Source organism: Rhincodon typus, chromosome 5 (genome assembly GCF_021869965.1).
Source record: "Rhincodon typus isolate 14 chromosome 5, sRhiTyp1.1, whole genome shotgun sequence".
NCBI lineage: Eukaryota > Metazoa > Chordata > Chondrichthyes > Orectolobiformes > Rhincodontidae > Rhincodon > Rhincodon typus.
The window spans coordinates 114,276,717-114,297,333 of NC_063336.1; the positions used below are offsets into that span (position 1 = coordinate 114,276,717).

General features: G+C 41.7%; 1 protein-coding gene across 12 annotated transcripts in view; it reads left to right on the plus strand.

Moving 5' to 3' along the window:
* The first annotated feature begins 207 nt into the window (after positions 1-207).
* The window catches only part of LOC109917083 (pumilio homolog 2), a 103,945-nt gene continuing 83,535 nt past the window's right edge, over positions 208-20,617 (plus strand). For 10 of the 12 annotated variants that reach the window (XM_048597313.1, XM_048597312.1, XM_048597316.1 and 7 more), the window contains exon 1: positions 211-567. In XM_048597313.1, the coding sequence (XP_048453270.1) occupies positions 214-567 (354 nt within the window). In that variant the 5' untranslated portion in view covers positions 211-213. Of the gene's footprint in view, positions 568-20,617 lie in introns of all 12 variants that reach the window. The other 2 variants (XM_048597322.1, XM_048597318.1) reach the window with 2 other exon arrangements.

Consider the following 20,617-nt stretch of genomic DNA (forward strand, 5'->3'; position numbering starts at 1 on the left):
GGGGGGGGGGGGGGGGGGGGGGGGGGGGGGAGGGAGGGGTGGAGGGGGGGGGGGGTGTGTCGAGGAGGGAAGGAAGGGTGGAATGGGAAGAAGAGGAGGTAGGGGTGGAGGTGTGTGATGATGGGGTTGGGAGTTATGTTGTTTGGTGCTGGGGCTGGTTTTCGCTCCTCGGCTAATGCGACAATTACTTGCTGCTCTGCAGGTTCCCGTGGAATGAATATTCCTCCATGTGTGCTCCTGGGTATGAATGAAGTGGCCTGGCAGCAGGATTCGGCACGGATGATGCATGGAGGAGGGGGAGGTGGAGGAAGCGGTGGAGGGAACGCTCCTCAGGGCGGCAGCAGTGGGATGGTGCTGACTGCTGCAGCAGCCGGAGCCACTCTGGGCCCTGGTGCTGCCCCAGCTGTGGCGTCCGGCAACCCCGGAGTCCAGCCTCCTCTCAGTGGCCGGTCCCAAGATGATGCTACCGTGGGTTATTTCTTCCAGAGGCAGCCGGGGGAGCAACTGGGCACCTACTCGAGCAAACACCGTTGGCCCACGGGGGATGGGGTCCATGTTGAGCATCAGGTGGGTTCTTGAGGGTTAACTCATTTCCTGCTGGATGAGGTGAAATCAACAAGCTGCAAAATTCACCCACCCCTTTCTCTCATTTGAAATGTAGTTTTGAGTCGTTTTGCTGTTTCTTTTGTGTTGTCAACATTTGTGTGTTGAGTGTCAAAAAAAACTTTAACATGGCTTGCTGTTTATATGTAGCTTGGTGGTGTCGAATTATTGTTCTGTTTTCTGGATGTTCCACCTCAAAAGAGTTAAAAGTGCAGTTTGCAGGGCTGATGCATGTACACTAAATGCATGCATTGTTTTACAAGACCTTACTATCATTATATTTGCAACTTATAAATATTGTTTATTTTCAATATGATTTTTAATTTCAGTGCTGCCCTGAGTGGGCAACCATATGATGATTGAGTTTTACGTGAGGCACTGTAACAAAATTGCTCTATTTATTGATTTCACGTCATCACCCCATGTTATTAAAAGTCTCATCTCTGTGGTTCTTTTATACTTTAGTCACTTGCTCAGCTACCAGACTTGTTATAATTCTTTTGTTGGTATGGCCAGCAATGTTTCTGATTCTGAGTTGGCTTCTAGAAGTTGTGACAAGTCACTTTCTTGAGCTGCTGCAGGTGCACATTGTTGTTAGGATGAGGGGTTCAGGATTTTGATCCAGTGGCAGTGATGAAGCAGTGATATAATTCCAAGTCAGGGTAGTGTGTAGTTAGTCGGGGGACTAGCAGGTGGTGATGTTTCCGTGTTTCTATTGCTTTTGTCCTTCTCAATGGTAGAGGCTGCAGCTTTGAATGGTGGTGTTGAAAAAGACTTGGGGAGTTGCACATTCTTTCAAATATTTGGAAGTTTAGGCTGTTTTTAAGACCAGATATAAGTAGATCAGATTTAGAAACTAAGGCCAGAATGTGCACAAACCACCATTTTAATGTTGTGACACAATTACAAGTATGCTAAGTTTAACAATATTGCAGTGAACCAGTGATTTTTGTGAAACTATGGGTTTTTACTTGTTGAGGAAATAATTGATTATGGGTGGAGTAAACTGGTAATTAGATTAAGTGTTACATTTTGTATTTGTCCAGTTTTTAAGATTGCCATTTTGAAACATGGCTCTAGGCTGGACCAGAAATGTTCTAGTACTTATAAACAAAAACACCACCTGGCCTGTGTTGTATCTTGCACATGTAGATTAGTGTACAGTAGGGTTGTCTGACGGCTGGTTAGCTATTTGTTGGTTGTGAAGCCTCCATAACCTTTCTAAACCAGGCTCGATGTTCACAGCTTGTACTTTCGTGAGGGAAGATTACTTTTATGCATATCCTTTGTATTTTTTACAAGCTTACAATTCTTATTTGGGTGTAGTTTCAGTTTCTGAGAATTTTAAATGGCATACATAAACCTGATTCTGGTTTTCATATTAAATCCACTTATTTATGACAGCCAACATGTAAATCTGCTATTCTTAATCCACAAATGTATTGTTGTGTTAAGAGAACAAATCTAACAATGTAAGTAGGGGAGTTAGTTTACAGACACCTTTTTTCTAGAATTAAACTAAAGCGTCGACATAATTGTGCCTTAAACATATCTAATTGATTCAAAAAAAGAGTTCAGACACCCAAGATGTATAATACATGACAAATATCTTTCAATTTAAGATAAACAAAAACACTTTTGTCTATAAACATTGAAACATTTGAACCCACCTGTTTAAAAGAAATTTGAATGATATCATTTTCATTATTTTAGGTGCTGTTGATTTTTATTTGATGAAAGCTTTGCAGAAGAAGCTTAAAATTATTTTAATGTAAATTTTCATCTTAAGACCGTTTACCTCCAGGATTTTATATGCCTTTCTATCAGTAAATTTGAGACTCTCTGATTAGCTGCCTGTGTCATTTTCCTCACTAATAAGGATATTAGGGCAGGTGGTTAAAGAAGGAGGCTTTAATGAGCATCTGAAAGGAAGAGAAGAGGTCAAAAGTTACAATTAGAGAAGGAACTTTTGGAGATCAAAGTCTGGGCAAGTGAAGAAGCCACCAATGGTATAGCAGTTAAATTCAGGGATGTTTAAGATACCACAGTTAGGTGAGTGTAGAGATCTCAAGTTGTGGGATAAGGATGGTAGTAAAAGGAAATATCTTAGATACTCCATAACCAATGGATCAGATCAAACTTCTGCAGCCCTACCACAAGTAATATATTGTTGCAACTGTATAATATATCTGTAAGACCACATCTGGAGTACTGCATACAGATTTGGTACCCTTACTAGAGGCAGCTCAGGTAAGATTCACTCGATTTAATCAGAGATGAAAGATTTGTCTTACGTGGAGAGGTTGAGTAGTTCCGGCCTATACTTGCTAGAGCTTAAAAGGATAAGATATGGTTGAAGAAAGGCATATGATGCCAGAGAGGATTGAGTAGCTGTAGAGCAGATGGTTCCCCTCGTGGGGCAATTTGGAACAACAAGTCATAGTTTTGGGCTAAGGGCTGGCGAACTTAAAACAGGTGGGGAGGAATTACTTCTCTCAAAGGGTCATGAATCTGGAATTTGCTACCCCAAAATCTGGTGGATCCTGGGACAATGAATAAATTTCAGGAGGAGGTAGACAGAGTTTTAACTGGTGAAAGGTATATGGGGAACAGGCAAGACAGGAGATTTGAGATTGAAATGAGATCTGCCATGATTGTATTAGGTGTCAGAACAAGCTTGAAAGGGTTAACTTGGCTACTCCTGCTCCTAGTTAAACAACTAATGGGAAGAGGAGGCACTTCTTAAGCAATTACAATGATTAGTCATTCATCACATACAACACCACAGAACGTATCAATTTTTACAAACAACTTCTGAAAAACCAAAATCAATATGCTGCAAAGTTCCCATCGCAGCTTAAAGTGATGTAAAAACAATTAAGAAACAAGTGATACTTTTAAACACTAAAATTTTACTCAAATTGTTTCTGGCACAAGTGTTGCGAGCTCACACTGTGTAGACCTCATAGCCATTTGAAGATCAAATTTGAAACTGCTGGAATCCATTAAAAACCAAAAAGACATCAACAACTTCTAGATCTTGCATAATACAACAGCAGCTCAGGAATAAAATTAAGTGATTTAGAAAAGTGGAGGTTATCGGCTTCAACAGGTCCAAACTGTTTCACGTTCAGGTAACAGATGGGGATATGTGATCGCTGATTCAGGAAGTGCCAGAAAAATCAAACCTTTTGCTCAACATAAAAGCAACTGACACCAACAATTATTGATGAGCAAATTATACACAATTTTGTTTTAAAATTACTACATTCATTAGAAACTCAGATTACAATATTTAATTCTTGGAGGGATAAAATTTTAGTTAATTTGATAGTCATCAAGTGATCCACTTAACATACACCAATATTTCATGAAAATTCCTCAGCAATTCAGATTGTTGTTTATCAAATAATGAGAAACCAACAAAAACACATTGTGGCTTTCATTTCTCATTTAGAGTTTTACGGGTGTATAGTCAGACACCAAGGCAAAAATGCACAAGTCAAGACAGATAAGTAAAGAGTTGGTTAAAGAGATAAGTTTCGGGGACGCATTAACAGAGGCAATGTGAATTGGTCTAGGGGACTAATTCTAGAAGTCGGGCTTAGAGAGCAAAAGACGTGGCCATGAATAATGAGGAATAATAAAACGGGGAAACATAAGATGCCAGAATGGAGGGAGAGAACATTCTCCGTGGACTGTGAGACAAGTGGATTTATTTTAGTCATACATGGGATGTGGACACCGCTGGCTAGGCCAACTTTTGTTGCCCGTCCCTAATTGCCCAAAGGGAATTTGAGAATCAACCACATTGCTGTGGGTTTGGAGTCCTATGTAGGCAGACCAGGTAAAGACCACAGATTTCCTTCCCTAAAAGACATCATTGAACTAATTCTGGTTTGTTTTACCACAATTGACAGCAATTACATGGTCAATATTTGACCAGTTCTTAATTCCAGATTTTCACTGAACTGAAATTTCACCATCTTCCTTGGTAGCATTCAAATCCGTGACCCCACAGCATTGGCTGGGGTTTCTAGATTACTAATCCAGTGACATTACCACTATGCCACTACCTCCTCTAAAGGACAATACAGGGATACAAATTTGTTCTTTTCCTCCTTTTCAAAGTTAAAACGTTTTCTTCCCATTGCAAGCTAACTTTGTGTTTAATTCTGCAGTACCTTCAAGTTGCATGAAAATATATACATCAATATTAGACTGGACACATATCAAACTCTCAACTAATATCAGAGAATAAGGCTGCCTGGTGACCTTTGCTCATTTTCCTTGCAGACATAATGGTTTACAAATTGGTTGCTATATTTGCCTACAATAAGTTTAAAATGCTGAAATGACTATAAAGAGCTTTAGAATGCTTAGAGAGCATGAATGATATTTACATTTATTTTTGATTAGCTCATGGGATGTGCATTTATTGTACAGCAATGTTTGCTGACATCGCCAACTGTGGGTAACCACACGTGTGTTCACTGGGGAACGCATGATTCCAAACACTGATGTCATCACATAGGCTTTATGTGTGATATCACGCAGAACCACATTTTTGCTCATGTGCAGGGAAGGGCGTGATTTTGAATTGGGCCTCTGTGATGGGGAAATGAAGGCAGAATGGGGACCAATCCCCCGGAGCAGGAAGTGAAAAGGGTCCAGAAGCCCAGGGCTGGGGCTTATGTATGTGTAGTGGTGGTGACAAGGAGAGCCCAGGAGTCAGGAAGCGATGATGCAAGGAGGGTGCAGGAACCGAGAGGTCCTCTCCTATTTTGTCATCTTGCTGCGCTCTCCCCCAGTCTCTTCCTCACTGTCTCCCCTCTGGTTCTCTCCCAGACCTTGATCTTCTCCTACCAACCCTCTCCCAGGATCTCCCAACCATGTAGCATGCAGATGTCGGCGGCAGCAAATGCAACCTTATTGCACACCCCCAATAGTCTTGAGAGGGTAAAAACCGAAAGAACTGCGGCTGCCGTAAATCAGAAACAAAAATAGAAGTTGCTGGAAAAGCTCAGCAGGTCTGGCAGGATCTGTGAAGAGAAATCAAATTTAGAACTGATGGTGGTTAGGAAAATGTCGGATAATATGCAGAAGATGAGGGATAAGGAGTAAATGAAAGGTGGGATAAAGCCCAGAGAGAGAGAAGACAGTTGGACAGACAAAGAACAGGATAACGATCTTGCTGGGAGGGTGAACAGCTGTTAATGGAGGCTGTTGGTGGCTAACGATAGGTAGTGTGTAATGGCAGACTATGTGATAACAAGGCCTGGTGTGTGGGGTGGGAGGGCTTAGGCATGGGAGAGTTCAGGTTTTTGAGCCAGTGACTGTTGGAACAACAATTTAGTTTCAAGCCAGGAGGGGTGTGTCTGCCTGTGTGTCAACTGTCTTTATTCTCTTCTTCGTCTTCTAGAGGTTTAGAGGTTGGGCTTTCAAAGAGTACATCAAAGTTGACATAAAGCAGGCGGAGTGTCATGATTACATCATATCAAGATTACATATGCTCAGATACTCAACATTTCTCACCCAATTCAGAACCCAATGACTTTTTTTTTCCATTTTCCTTGACAATTTTTATTTGGGCTTTGATACAATATAGCACTCTACAGGAGATCTTGAAACCTGTGCAAACAGGGTGCTCAGTGGTATTTCTCTTCAACTAAAGATAAAGCTCCTATCGTCTCAGGACATAGGACTGCTTTCTCATCGGAGAGAGAGACAGTTGGTGGTGAGTTGAGAACATAGAGCAGTACAGCACAGTACAGGCCGTTCGGCCCACAATGTTGTGCTGACCTATTATCCTACTCTAAGATCAAATTACCCTGCACACGCTGTATTTTACTATCATCTATTTACTAATTTATCCTGAGGGTCACCATGCTTCATAAAGGACAGAAAAAACCTGTTTACAACTGCCATACAGATTAAAGTCTGAAGGAATAGGACTCCACTGTAAAATTTAATTTTCAGAGCGAGAAAAGTTGTTTATAATAAATAAGAAATACCACATTAAAACTACACTTTGACTTGAATGTCAAGCTCCAGTTTTAATTGACATGTTTATTGGGTAGATATTGCAACATCATGCCCTTTGTCTATGAATGTGGAGTTCCCTTGATAAGGTGCAGGCATAGCAAAGTTTACATAGGAGCAGCAACAATAGCTTGTTTGTGTAAAGAAGCTTTAATGAAAGAAGCATGAGAGTGTCATAGGAAGCTATCAAACAAAATGTGACTGTGTGCACAAAAGAAAGCATCAAGGCTGGTGACCAAAAACTTGGTTAATGAGGTAGGCTTTAAGCAGTGTCTTAGAGAAGGAAAAGGGGTTGGTGAGATTTGTGAAGGGAATTCTGGTATTTGGGGCCAAGGTAGCTGAAGGAGTGCTAAAATTGCTGAGTGTTATGAGATTGAGTATGGAGGGTTGAGGCCACAATGGGATTTGAAAACTAGGAGTGAAAAATTGAAAGTTGCCACAAGATCAGCCAAATAGATTATCATACGTAGGGATGATTGCTGAATGGGAGTTGATGTGAGTTAGCATACAGACAGTAGCAAATCTTTGGATGAACACACATTTATGGAATGTGGGAGGAGAGGATTACAAATGTCGAGATGAGATGTAGTAAAGACACGGAGGAGGGTTTTAGCAGTGGAAGTGAGAGACCAAGATGGAATCAGGTGATGATATATTGGCACATGAGGACAGTCTTATTGATGGTATGGATATGTTGTCGCAAGTTCATATCTGTAAAATGCAGCTCCAAGATTGCAAATTGAGCCTTTATGTGTTATTCTACTGGCTCTTCTTGAATTTTGAGGCCTTTGTTATATCCCCACCATACGATGGACCAAAATTGCATGAAGTTTTCAGATGAGATCTTAATCTAGTTTGCAATTTTGCAATTAAAAGTAGTTAAAATGTGAAAGCAAACAGACTCTGAGAAAAACTGATACAAAGTAAGGAGAGGAAGAGGTTGTCTTCACATTTCATCACGTCCTACGGTGTCTTTCTTTCAATGTTATAGAGTCATAGAGATGTAAAGCACAGAAACAGACCCTTCGGTCCAACTTGTCCATGCCAACCAGACATCCCAAATAAATCTAGCCCCATGGCAGCATTTGGCCTATATCCCTCTAAACCCTTCCTATTCATATACCCATCTAGAACGCTTTTAAATGTTGTAATTGTGCCAGCCTCCTCCACTTCCTCTGGCAGCTAATTCCATACACACACCACCCTCTGCATGAAAATGTTGCCCCTTAGATCCCTTTTAAATCTTTCCCCTCTCACCTTAAACCTATGCCCTCGAGTTTTGGACTCCCCCACCCGTGGGAAAATACTTTGTCTATTTACCCTATCCATGCCCCTCATGATTTCATAAACCTCTGCAAGGTCACCCCTCAGTCTCCGAGGCTCCAGGGAAAATAGCCCCCAGCCTACTCAGCCTCTCTCTAGAGTTCAAACCATCCAACCCTGGCAACATCTTTGTAAATCTGTTCACTACCTTTTTGTCACCTAACCAGTTACTAGCAGTTTACCTTCTGACTACATTTCGACTCTGTTGTTTCCCCATCTCGGGGTTACCTTTTGAAACAATCGTACTGTTGTACAAACATATGAGCTAGGAGCAGCAGCAGTTCCTCAAGTCTGCTTCACCATTTAATAAGGTCATGGCTGATCTGATTGTAGTTTTACCTCCATATTCCCACCCCCAGTAAACTTGCACCCTGTGTTTACTTAAAATTTATCTGTCTCTGCCTTTAAAATATTCAGAGACTCTGCTTCCATTCCCTTCTGAGGAAGGAAGTTCCAAAGACCATGACCCTCTAATAGAAACAATTTTGCTTCACCCATGTCTTAAGTGACTTGTCCCTTAATTTTGAAAGGTCTTGCTGTTGCTTTCATTGTTCATTGAACTCATAATCCCTGACTGCTCACTCCAGTGATTAATCAGTGACAAATTGGGCACAGATTTTCAGTAATAGGCATTTATAATAAATTGACAAATATTTTTATAAGACAAATAATGTGACACAAAGTGATAGCATATCATCGAGTTGCTGAGCTAAGAAGTGCCCATAGATTCAAATGCAGGGAATTTTATAATCTCAAATCACTGTGCAGAAGTCCTCTGCACTCGGTAGTTCTTCTGAAGTTGTATTGTGTCTACTGGAATGCAGTTTTTACTTTGTGTAGGAGCCCAAGGTGATGAGTCTATTATTGTAATCTAGATAATGAACAAGGTTGATACAGTACTTGGGATATATATGGAGGTGCGAACTGGAGCAGAAGTAGGTCATTCAGCCCCTTGAGTCTGTTCGGCTATTCAATGAGAGCATCACTACATTTCTGCCTACCTCTGATGACCTTTCAACCCCCTGCTTAACACATAGCTGTCTACCTCCACCTTAAAGTATTTAAGGATTCTGTCTCCACCTCCATTGCAGGGAGACAAGTTTAAAGATTCATGACCCTATGAAAAAAGAAAAAAAGTTGTCTCATCTCTGAATGAGCAATCCCAGATTTTAAATAGTGATCCCTTGTTCTAAATTCTCCCACAAGACGAAGCATCCTTTTCATATCAACCTCATCAAGATCCCTTCAGGATTTAATAAGTTTCAACTAAGTCACCTCTTGCTCTTCTAAACTACAGAGAATACAACCTGGTCTGACCAAGCTTTCCTCATAATAGCCTTTAAATATGTGCCTCTGTATCTCTATTAACTAATTTGCCAGTTCACAGTAGCCAGTTCTGTTTCAAGCCCTCATAACTGCCCTTATTCAAATTTTTAAAAATTTGTCTCGGATCCACTCCTCTCTCGCTCAAACTAAAATTCATTCTTATTATGGTCACTACTACCTAGGAGCACCTTCACTATGCGATAACAAATAATCCTGTCACGCTGTATAAAACTAGGTCTTGTATAGCCTGCTGTCTGGTGAACTTCAAAATGTACTGTTACGGGAAACTATCCTGAAAACTTTGTATGAACTTCTCATCTAGGCTATCTTTGCTCATTTGCCTTTTCCAATTGATATGTAGATTAATGTCTCCTATCAAGTGCCTTATAAACTCTCATGTTTCTTCCTTTATACCCCATGCTAGTCTGTGGTTACTGTTAGGGAACCTGTACACCACTCCCACGTGTGATTTCTTGCTGTTATTATGTTTAATTTCTACCCAGACCTTTTCTAAATTTTGGTTTCCTGAACTTAGGTCATCTCTCTCTATGGCAGTAATACCATTATCAACTAACATAGCCACCCTTCCATCTTTTCCCACTCTCCTGTCATTCCGTAATGTCTTGACCCCATTCAAGATTCGTGTCCTAATTCAAGTCATTCTAATCATGTGTCTGTAATGGCTGATAGATTGTACTAATTCATTTCTATTTGCATGCTTAGTTAATGTGTTTTATTTCAAAGTTACAACTAATGCCCAACTTGGGTTTTAAAAGCCCAAGGATTGAGGATGGCATTGAACAATGTTGATATCCTGGAATATAGACCACAGTAAAGAAGTGGTGGTTCTTTCAAGTCCAATTTGAACATAGGAGGAAGGTAAATTGTGTGCATTGGTTATGGATAAGGTCAAAAATCTCACAACATCAAGTTTTTCTGAAGAAGGGTCCTGACTCGAAACGTCTGTTTTCCTGCTGCTCTGATGCTGCCTGGCCTGCTGTGTTCCTCCAGCTCTACACTGTGTTATCTCCGACTTCTTACTATCTCCAGGTTATAGTCCAACAGGTTTATTTGAAAACACAAGCTTTTGGAGCCTCACTCCTTCAATACCTGAAGGAGGCATGAGGCTCCAAAAGCTTGTATTTTCAAATAAACCTGTTGGACTGTAACCTGGAGATAGTAAGGAGTCGGAGATAACACAGTGTGGAGCTGGATGAACACAGCAGGCCAGGCAGCATCAGAGGAGCAGGAAAACAGACGTTTCGAGTCAGGACCCTTTTTTCAGAAAAACCTGGTGTTGTTTAGATTTCTGACCTTGTCCACCCCAGTCCAACACTGGCACCTCCACACCTTGGTTGTGGATGGCTTCAAAAGATATGAGGAAGCTTTAGATGAGTACTGAAAGTCTTCATCAAATTGAAAGAGAGATTTTAGAAATTGGGTGTGAGAGGCGCCACAATCTCTCATTAAAAATGTGCAAGAAATGCTCAGGAACTTTCCCAGATAGAGTAGTAGTACTGAAATTATGGGTGGTCAAAATTTATAGGGACCCAAGATTCATAGAGTTATACAGCATGGAAACAGACCCTTTGGTCCAACCAGTCCATGCCGACCATGTTCTCAAACTAGTCCCACCTGTCTGCTTCTTGCCCATATCCCTCCAAACCTTTCCAATTCATGTACTTATCCAAATGTCTTTTAAACATTGTAATTGCACCCACATCTACCACTTCCTCTTGAAGTTCGTTGCACACGTGAACCACCCTCTGTGTAAAAAAGAAAAAAATTACCCCTCCTGTCTTTTTTAAATCTCTCTCCTCCAACCTTAAAAAGATATTCCCTAGTCTTGAAAACCCCCATCCTAGGGAAAGGACAATGACCATTAACCCTATCTGTACCCCTCATTATTTTATAAACTGCTAAAAGGTCACCTCTCAACCTTGTACACTACAGTGGAAAATGTCTCAGCCTACCCAGCTTTTCTTTGTAAGTGAGACCTTCAGTTGTTGAGATAGAGACTCAGTAGTAAACCAAGCTTCTTGGACACAGTTGCAAAAAAATGGGTGAAGAGCAAACCTCAAAGATGAAAGTTGCTTGATTAGACACAAGAACCAGTAGGAAACTATCTTTGAAGAATGGAAAGTAGTGAGATTTCAGCTCCATGTTGGAGGGCATCGAAGAGATCAGAAACCATGATTTCAGCCATTGGACTGAAAGCATGTTGCAGCTGGATTGTTTAATTTTGCCTGGTATCAGCAACAAAAGAGTAGGTGTGAATGATATAAATGGGCGAAAACAAGAAAAATCTACACATTTCTCGACTTAGTGACAACCATCAAGTACACACATGATTTGAGAACAATTTATCAGTCTATAAAAGTAAATTTGGCAGGCAATATTGCAGGGGATACTGAAGTGAAGCGATAATGGGAGAATCATAAAATCAATTAAAAAGCATATATTTGCAATCTCCCTACACATTATACAAGGCAGACACCTTCCCCATTTGTTGTACATTGAAACCTGTAAATTGCACCCATCCTGGAAGCCAACCTTTTGGTTTTTTGCAAGTGCAGGTGTCCTTATTTTCAAGATGGTCATTGGGCACACTTCAAAAATCTTTCTGCAAATTGGGGAGCTCTTTACCCAGCACCTATTGTGACCGAAAGACTGCTCCATCTGAGCTGGAACTGTTCAAGAACTCAAATTACAGAGATAAGAGAGTTTAGCTGCTATTTTTTATCCTGGGTAAAGACGACCCCATTCCACAAAAAGCTGTAGCTTTCCTAAGATCTACTGCTACTTCGTTCTGAATAACATACAGTATGTTAACCTCATGAGAATTTGAGAGTTATCTCTGTTGTCTTGTGTTTGTAATTGTATGATTTATTCATGCAATGATTATTTGGGATCTAGGATGCAGTACCTGAGAGGGAGGTGGAAGCTGATTCAGTTGTCACTTCAAAAGAATGTGATCCCAAAGAAAGAATTTCCAGAGCTTATGAAGAAAGGAGCGAGGAGCAGGGCTAGCTGAATTGCTCTCGCAAAGAACCAGCACATAACTCAGTTGGATAAATGGCCTCCTTGACTGTAATTATTCTGTGATCTTTAAAGCCAATTGAATTTTCTGTGCATGAGGCGATAAAGTATTAGTTGAAAGATAAGTGGGTATAAATTGAATCAAACTAATAATTGTGAAATTTTTCAGTCGTATCTGATGCTTTTGATTTGGTACTTTTCTTATGATCGTGGCTGTAATTACATATGTAATGTTTTATTCTTTCATGGGTGTGAGAGTTGCCGGCAAGGCCAGCATTTTTTTATCTGTCCCTAATTGCCCTTGAACTGAATTGCTTGCTTATCCATTTCAGAGGGTAATTAAAAGTTGACCACAATTACCATGGATCTGGCATTTCATGTAGGCTAGGCCAGGTAAAGCTGCCAGTCTTACTTCCCCAAAGAACATTAGTGTGCCAAATGGGTTTTTGCAACCTTTGATAGTTTTGTGTGTTGAGAAGCTGAAAGTACTTCTGTGTAAACTTGTAGTGGTGTCATCAAGACCATTGCTGTCTCTTGCTTCAGAGAATGACTAGTTGCAAATACTAATATAATGCAAACAGCCAGGTTCCTGACGCTTTTTTAAAATAGATCTTGGGACTGGGTCTATATTGTACAAAGCTTTGCAAGTAGGAGTAGAGAATTTTGACTTACAATATTCTGCAGAGCCCAATTTAAGGGTGAGTTTCGGGCTTTTGCTCCCTAATTTTCACCTGCAAATATTAAAGAAATACAAGTTCTTTTATTGACCCCTTTTAATGATTTACTAGAAATCAAGGTAGTTTATACTTGACAGTTCGTGGAAGTTTGTTTGGAGAGCTTCCACTCTTTTGTCTGTTATGAGCACTTGAACTGGAACAGGGACCTTTTTAAATAGGGAATGAGTATTACTTATTGCAGTGGTGTTTATTATTTCATCTAGATTTTATCTAGTTATGAAATTTTGAATCAGTGATAACATTGTTACTGCTTCATAGTAATTTGTTTAATATTTTAAAGATTTATTAATTTGACTAAAGTCATGTCTCACTGTGTAGCGTGTTGGAAATCAACATCCTATATTCCCAGAGTCACCATAAAAATAAAACTTTTTAATCAACGTACGCAAAGTCCCTAATTTACCTCTAAGATAGACTCTGGCTCACAGAAGACACGGACCAGGTTTTTGCACTGAACAGGAACTATTTATTACAAATAAATAGATTCTAATCACTGGTAAACAACTATGAACTGTCAAGATATAACTCCACTAGTTAAAACTTTAGGTTACATTTGCTGCCACCAAGTGTGAATGTGTATTAATGGATGCGGGGTGTGAAGAGATAGGACTGTGGGAGTGGAGAGGACAGGCAGAGCCCGCCTGTCCAGACTGCTCTGGTTGTCATCATTGACCTGCATTCACCACCTCCACCAAGTCCCACCCTCTGGCCCATTCGCTTCCCATTCCAATCTCACATCTGTTCTGTACACATGCACATTACAGACTTCCGTGTAGCAGGAGGCCTGGAATTGTGTGCACAGACAATGCTATGTGAGCATCTAGGCATAATCACCTCACTGTTGGGCTGAATGGCCTCTTTCTGTGTTGTTGCACATTGTGTGGAAACTCACTTTCATTTTCTCCACAGAGAAACGTGACATTGGAGGCAAGATCAAAAATAGGTTTAAAGATATTTAGCTTGTTGGCTTGCTTGCCGAGCTGGATGGTTATCATACAGACGTTTTGTCACCATGCTCGGTAATATCATCAGTGCGGCCTCTGATGAAGTGATGTTGTTCTGCTGCACTTGGTATTTATATGATCCAGTATGTTAAGTTGGGTTGTGTCATTTCCGGTTCTGTTTGTTCTGCATGGGTTTGTATATGGGGTCTAATTCCACCTGTTTGTTGATTGCATTACGGGTTGAAAACCAGTTCTCCAGGAATTTCCCGTGTGTGTCTGTGGTTGGCTTGAGCTAGGATGGTTTTCAACCTATAATGCAATCAACAAACATGTGGAATTAGACCCATATACAAACCCATGCAGAACCGAACCAGAAATGACACAACCCAACTTAACAGACCGGACCGTATAAATACCAAGCGGAGTAGATCAACGCCACTATATGATAACCAGCCAGCTCGTCGAGCAACCCAACATCCTCATCCACAACCTGAGCTACAAATCTTCGCAAGAACCTTAAATAAAGATATTTAAGATTGAAACGGGGGTTACCATTGATCCAGAAGGCTCTTTTCCTGCACGTATTAAATTTAATTACTAAAAAGATAAGGGACACACAATTTCTTTACATTGTTAGAACTTGTTAGAAAAGCATCTTGGCAGAGGGCGAGCAAGCTGCTCGAGTTAAACCTATACTTAAAAGAGAGATTAGCTTGGTCATAGGAAATGTGATGGAATCTACTGAAAGGTATAGAAACCAAATATATTCTGAATGGTCAAAAAATATTTGATGTTGTGTCTTACCAACTTTATTGAATTCTTTAAAGAAGTAACAGAAATTAGACAAGGATAATATAATAAAATTTCTGGATTTTCAAAAGCCGTTGTAAATAAAAGAGATTTGTTGTTAATGTTTGTTACTCAGATATGCAAAAGGTGGAAACAAACACTTAAAATGATCATGCACACTTTGCCATTGTATCCAGTAAGTAATTCAGAAGTTAAATCAAACTGATAGCTTAAGTTGTAGTTGACATATAGAGCATATATGTTTTCAAGAGAAAGCCATCTTTAGCATGTCAAGGTGAAAGGAGTAGAAGGAGATGTACATGGCATTAGATAAGGAGGAATGATAGGAGCTTGTATAGAGCATTAGGATTGGCCAGTTGAACCAAATAGCTTGTTCCTGTGTTGGAGGTTCCTATACAGTTTTACTGTTAGTAAATAGCTAGCTAAAGTACTTCAGACTTACGAAATGCTGTAGAATAATTCTGAGATATAATCTGAGTTCTATGTAAACTTGTGACTTCTCCTATCTGTGTAGTAAAAACAGGCTTATTTTAAAGCTTGAATGTATTTATGTCACTTGACAACAATTTGACAAGTTAATGCAAGTGATCCAAACATAACAGTTGAACTTGTGTGCTTAGTTAAGACAGAATTTAAGTTTGACCAAATTTTGATGGAAAAGAAACCAGGTACAGTGAAGCTCTGAGCAGTGCTGAGACCCACCAAAGGAACAAGTTGTTGCTGGTGTCTCTTATACAACATTGTCCAATAGAATTTGCTGACTAGCCACAGGTATAGTGACAGTCATGATGTATATCTTTAAATATCTACCATGGTTCAGCAACCAAGGAAGTCAATACACAGTTGCAAATTTAGTTTTTTGTCTTACTGATAAAAGCAGAAAAAGTTGAACTACACATGCTTTCTTTATATAAATGGACATTGTGATTATATGCCTAATGATAGTGCGTGTTATTCCTTTTCCTTTAATGATCAGAAATGCAATTAGTTACATCTGGATTCCATTGTTTCATTGAACCAACACAAATTTCTGTGTGGAGTGGCTATCGTTTTCAGTGATTTGTGGGGAAGCCCTAACCTGTCTTTTTAAATCAGTGATTGTTTTATAGGGAAATGTGCACTAAATACTGACCAAGCCAGCAATATCTACATCCCATGAGCTAATTAAAGAAAGTGTAAATACCATTCATTTTGTACTCTCGGTTTTCTAGTCACGAGCTGGGGATACTGTTGTGGAATTTACCCCAGAAAATTTATCAGTTCTGTGAACAAAAGCAAAATACTGCTGATTCTGTAAATCTGCGATGAAAACAGGAAAATCTCCAGCCAGATAGTACTAATCGGGTTAAAAAAAACCGTCAAAATTTCAGGTCAGTGATCTGCCATCAGAAGAATGGATACTGTGGTGTCGGTAGCTCCAGATTGTTTTGGAGACTGCCTCTTGAATTGTTGAATCAGTATTGAGGACGAGGGAGTATAGTGTGACAACTCGTATCCAATGTAAACAAGAGATAACAAGGTGTAGATCTGGATGAACACAGCAGGCCAAGCAGCATCAGAGGAGCAGGAAAGCTGATGTTTCGGGCCTAGACCCTTCTTCAGAAATGGGGGAGGGGAAGGGGATTCTGAAATAAATAGGGAGAGGCAGATAGAAGATGGATAAAGGAGAAGATAGGTGGAGAGGAGACAGATAGGTCAAAGAGGCGGGGATGGAGCCAGTAAAGGTGTGTGTAGGTGGGGAGTTAGGGAGAGGATAGGTCAGTCCAGGGAGGATGGACAGGTCAAGGGGGCGGGATGAGGCTAGTATGAAGGAGGTGGGAGGAAGGACAGGTTAGGGAGGCAAGTCCTCCCCCTCAACAACTTCTCTTTCAATTCCTCCCACTTCCTACAGACAAAGGGAGTAGCCATGGGTACCCGCATGGGCCCAAGCTACGCCTGCCTCTTTGTAGGTTACGTGGAACAATCCCTCTTCCGTACCTACACCGGCCCTAAACCCCACCTCTTCCTCCGTTACATTGATGACTGTATCGGCGCCGCCTCGTGTTCCCACGAGGAGCTCGAACAGTTCATCCACTTCACTAACACCTTCCACCCCAACCTTAAGTTTACCTGGACCATCTCTAACACCTCTCTCCCCTTCCTGGACCTCTATGTCCCCATATCGGGCAACCACCTAGAAACCGATATTCATTTCAAGCCCACCGACTCCCACAGCTACCTAGAATACTCCTCCTCCCACCCACCTTCCTGCAAAAATGCTATCCCCTATTCCCAATTCCTTCGCCTCCGCCGCATCTGCACCCAGGATGAGGCATTCCACTCCCGTACATCTCAGTTGTCCTCGTTTTTCAAGGACCGTAACTTCCCCCCCTCGGTGGTCGAGAACGCCCTCAACCGTGTCTCCCATATTTCCCGCAACTCATCCCTCACACTCCGTCCACGCAATAAGAACCAAAAAAGAATCCCCCTTGTCCTCACGTACCACCCCACCAACCTCCGGATCCAACGCATCATCCTCTGACACTTCCACCATCTGCAATCCGACCCCACCACCAAAGACATCTTTCCCTCCCCACCCTTATCTGCTTTCCGGAGGGACAACTCTCTCCGTGACTCCCTTGTCTGCTCCACACTCCCCTCCAGCTCCACCACACCCGGCACTTTTCCCTGCAACTGCAGGAAGTGCTACACCTGCCCCCATACCTCCTCCCTCACCCCCATCCCAGGCCCCAAGAAGACTTTCCACATCAAGCAGATGTTCACCTGCACATCTGCCAATGTGGTATACTGCATCCGCTGTACCCGGTGTGGCTTCCTCTACATCGGGGAAACCAAGCGGAGGCTCGGGGACCGCTTTGCAGAACACTTACGCTCGGTTCGCAATAAACAACTGCACCTCCCAATCGCGAACCATTTCAACTCCCCCTCCCATTCCTCAGACGACACGTCCATCCTGGGCCTCCTGCAGTGCCACAACGATGCCACCCGAAGGTTGCAGGAACAGCAACTCATATTCCGCTTGGGAACCCTGCAGCCCAATGGTATCAATGTGGATTTCACAAGTTTCAAAATCTCCCCTCCCCCTACCGCATCCCAAAACCAGTCCAGCTCGTCCCTGCCTCCCTAACCTGTTCTTCCTCCCACCTATCCCCTCCTCCCACCTCAAGCCGCACCTCCATCTCCTACCGACCAACCTCATTCCGCCCCCTTGACCTGTCCGTCCTCCCTGGACTGACCTATCCCCTTCCTAACTCCCTACCTACACTCACCTTTACTGGCTCCATCCCCGCCTCTTCGACCTGTTTGTTTCCTCTCCACCTATCCTCTCCTCTATCCCTCTTCTATCCGCCTCCCACTCTCTCCCTATTTATTTCAAAACCCCCTTCCCCTCCCCCTTTTCTGATGAAGGGTCTAGGCCCGAAACGTCAGCCTCTCTGCTCCTATGATGCTGCTTGGCCTGCTGTGTTCATCCAGCCCTGCACCTTGTTGTCAGGGGCAAGCTGGGCTGGTTTTGGGATGGAGTTGGGGGAGGGGAGATTTTGAAGCTGTAAACAAATGTAACCATGTAAGAATGTAAACAAAGTGGCTTCCCTAGCAACTAATTATGATGCCTCTGTTTCTGTAATAAAATGGTGCATCTGAAATGGTGTTTACTTAAGTAACAAATGCTGTGATTAACATTTCAATGTAAAAGCGTTGACTGTTAACCAAGAAATAAATATGTAGACTTGTTTTTTTAAAAAAAGACTTGTACAGTGCATTTTCAGCAATCTTGAGTACATGTTCCTGAAGAAAATTTAGAAATAGGTTAGAAATACACTGTCTCACACCTTAGAATACACTGTCTCAAAATTTGTTCCTTTGCTTTTTGAGTCTCTTACTATCCTAAGTGTTGGATCTAGAAGAGACACCATGTCCCACATGTGAACAAAATTAAAATTGCCTAGGGAATTGAATCTTCCTCTGGGCAATTCCACAATGGCTGACACCCTACAAAAGTCTCCAGACAAATTGGAGAGTTTGGATGGTTCTGATGTAATTCAGTAAGGTAGTTGCTCAGGAAAAGGTAGACTATTACATACTCTAACTCCTGAGTAACTTTTAAACTGACTCCAAACTTACCTGACTGTTAGCCCCCTGTCTTATTGCACCCCTGACTCTGACTGACAAGCACCCACCTCTCTGTCTGTCTCTCTCGCGCTTGCTCTCACTCACCAAACTCTTGCTGCCAGAGCTGACCATCTATTTCTGTCTGCCTGCCAGACCGGACTCACCCTCAGACCTGGCATCAATCCTCCCAACCCCCAACAGATCTGATTTCTCCAGCCTACCCTGACCTAATCTAAACACTTAGCTGCTACTTGCGCCTTTCTCAATTGGCACCCTGGCATTCAGCCCATCGAGCACACTATTTATCTGTTTCTGCACTGGCTGCGATTATCACAAAGGATTTTCCTTCTCAACCTCTCCCCTTTCCTGAGGCATGGTGACCCTCAGCTTAAAGCACCACTTCTCTCTCTAATGATCCCCTACCAAGCTAGCACATAACTCTCCCCACCTGGTACCCAACTTCCCTGCCTTCTAACTTGTATGTCATTCTTCTCTCTCTTCTACCCCTCCTGATACTAAACCCCTGCCATTTGACACCTGATCCTCCCTGCACTATAATATTGGTCTTGCCTTGTGTGTAAAAGGTAAAGTTGCCATAGTCCAAAGGACTATTGGGCTGCTATCTCAGAGAGACAGGTGGTCGTTTAACATGAGGGTCACCACACCTTAGGATAGGGGCAAGGTTGAGAAGGCAAGTCCTTCATGGTAACTTCAGCCTGGTCCGGAAATTGAACCTGTATTATTAGGGTCACTCTGCATCAAAACCCAGCCGACTCGCCAACTGAACCAACAGACCCCCCACTTACCCTTTGATAGCAGCTGTCAAAGTGGCTGTCAGGACGTTTTAAATTTCAGACTACAGCATTGGACTGATTCTTTGATTCTAATCTATTCTATGACTGCTGTGAAAGGCAGTATAGTTTTCCTCCCTTTGACAGTTCTGCACTAGAAAAGAATGGTCCCAGTTGAAGTACAGGCAGTCCCCGGATTGTGAACAGGTTCTGTTTTAGAGTCTCTTCGCGAGGTGATTTTTGTGCAAGTTGGGACATGATGCAGGACAATGTAAAGCAACCATTTGAAAGTGCAGGAAATGTTCATATGTTGGGTCTTTTAAATTTACACTCCTGGCCCTTTTGTGGAGCAGCGATAGTGTCGCTACCTCTGGACTAGGTGGCCAAGGTTCAAGTTCCACCTGCTTCAGAGATGTGGAATAACATCTTTGAACAGGCTGATTAGAAAAATAGGTTAAATTTAAAAAAAATTAAAATTACCCTCTGATGTAAGATCATGTTTGTAAGTCGCATGTTTATAAAACAGGGCCCCCCTGTATGACTCCACACGTTTGAGGTATCTCTGAGTAGTGACTTCTCTCAGAAATGCAGGACACACTTTTGTTCTTAAAAAAAAAAAGAAGTCTGCATGAATTCGCTTATTAATTGCAAATCGCTACAGGTGGGCGCAAAGAATGGTTGTCGAAATTAATCTTGTGGGCAGTCTGGTAACATTTGTATTGATGAAATTGGGAAAAGAGTACAAACCATTTCCCTGAAATAGGAATTTTACTGCACTAGCTGAAATGCTTTGCAGTTGGTGAATATCATTGGTAGATTCTCTAATGTTTTACCTGAACATATCTGTGACTTGGTACCGATTGCTTTGTTTAAATTTGAATATTTCGCATGT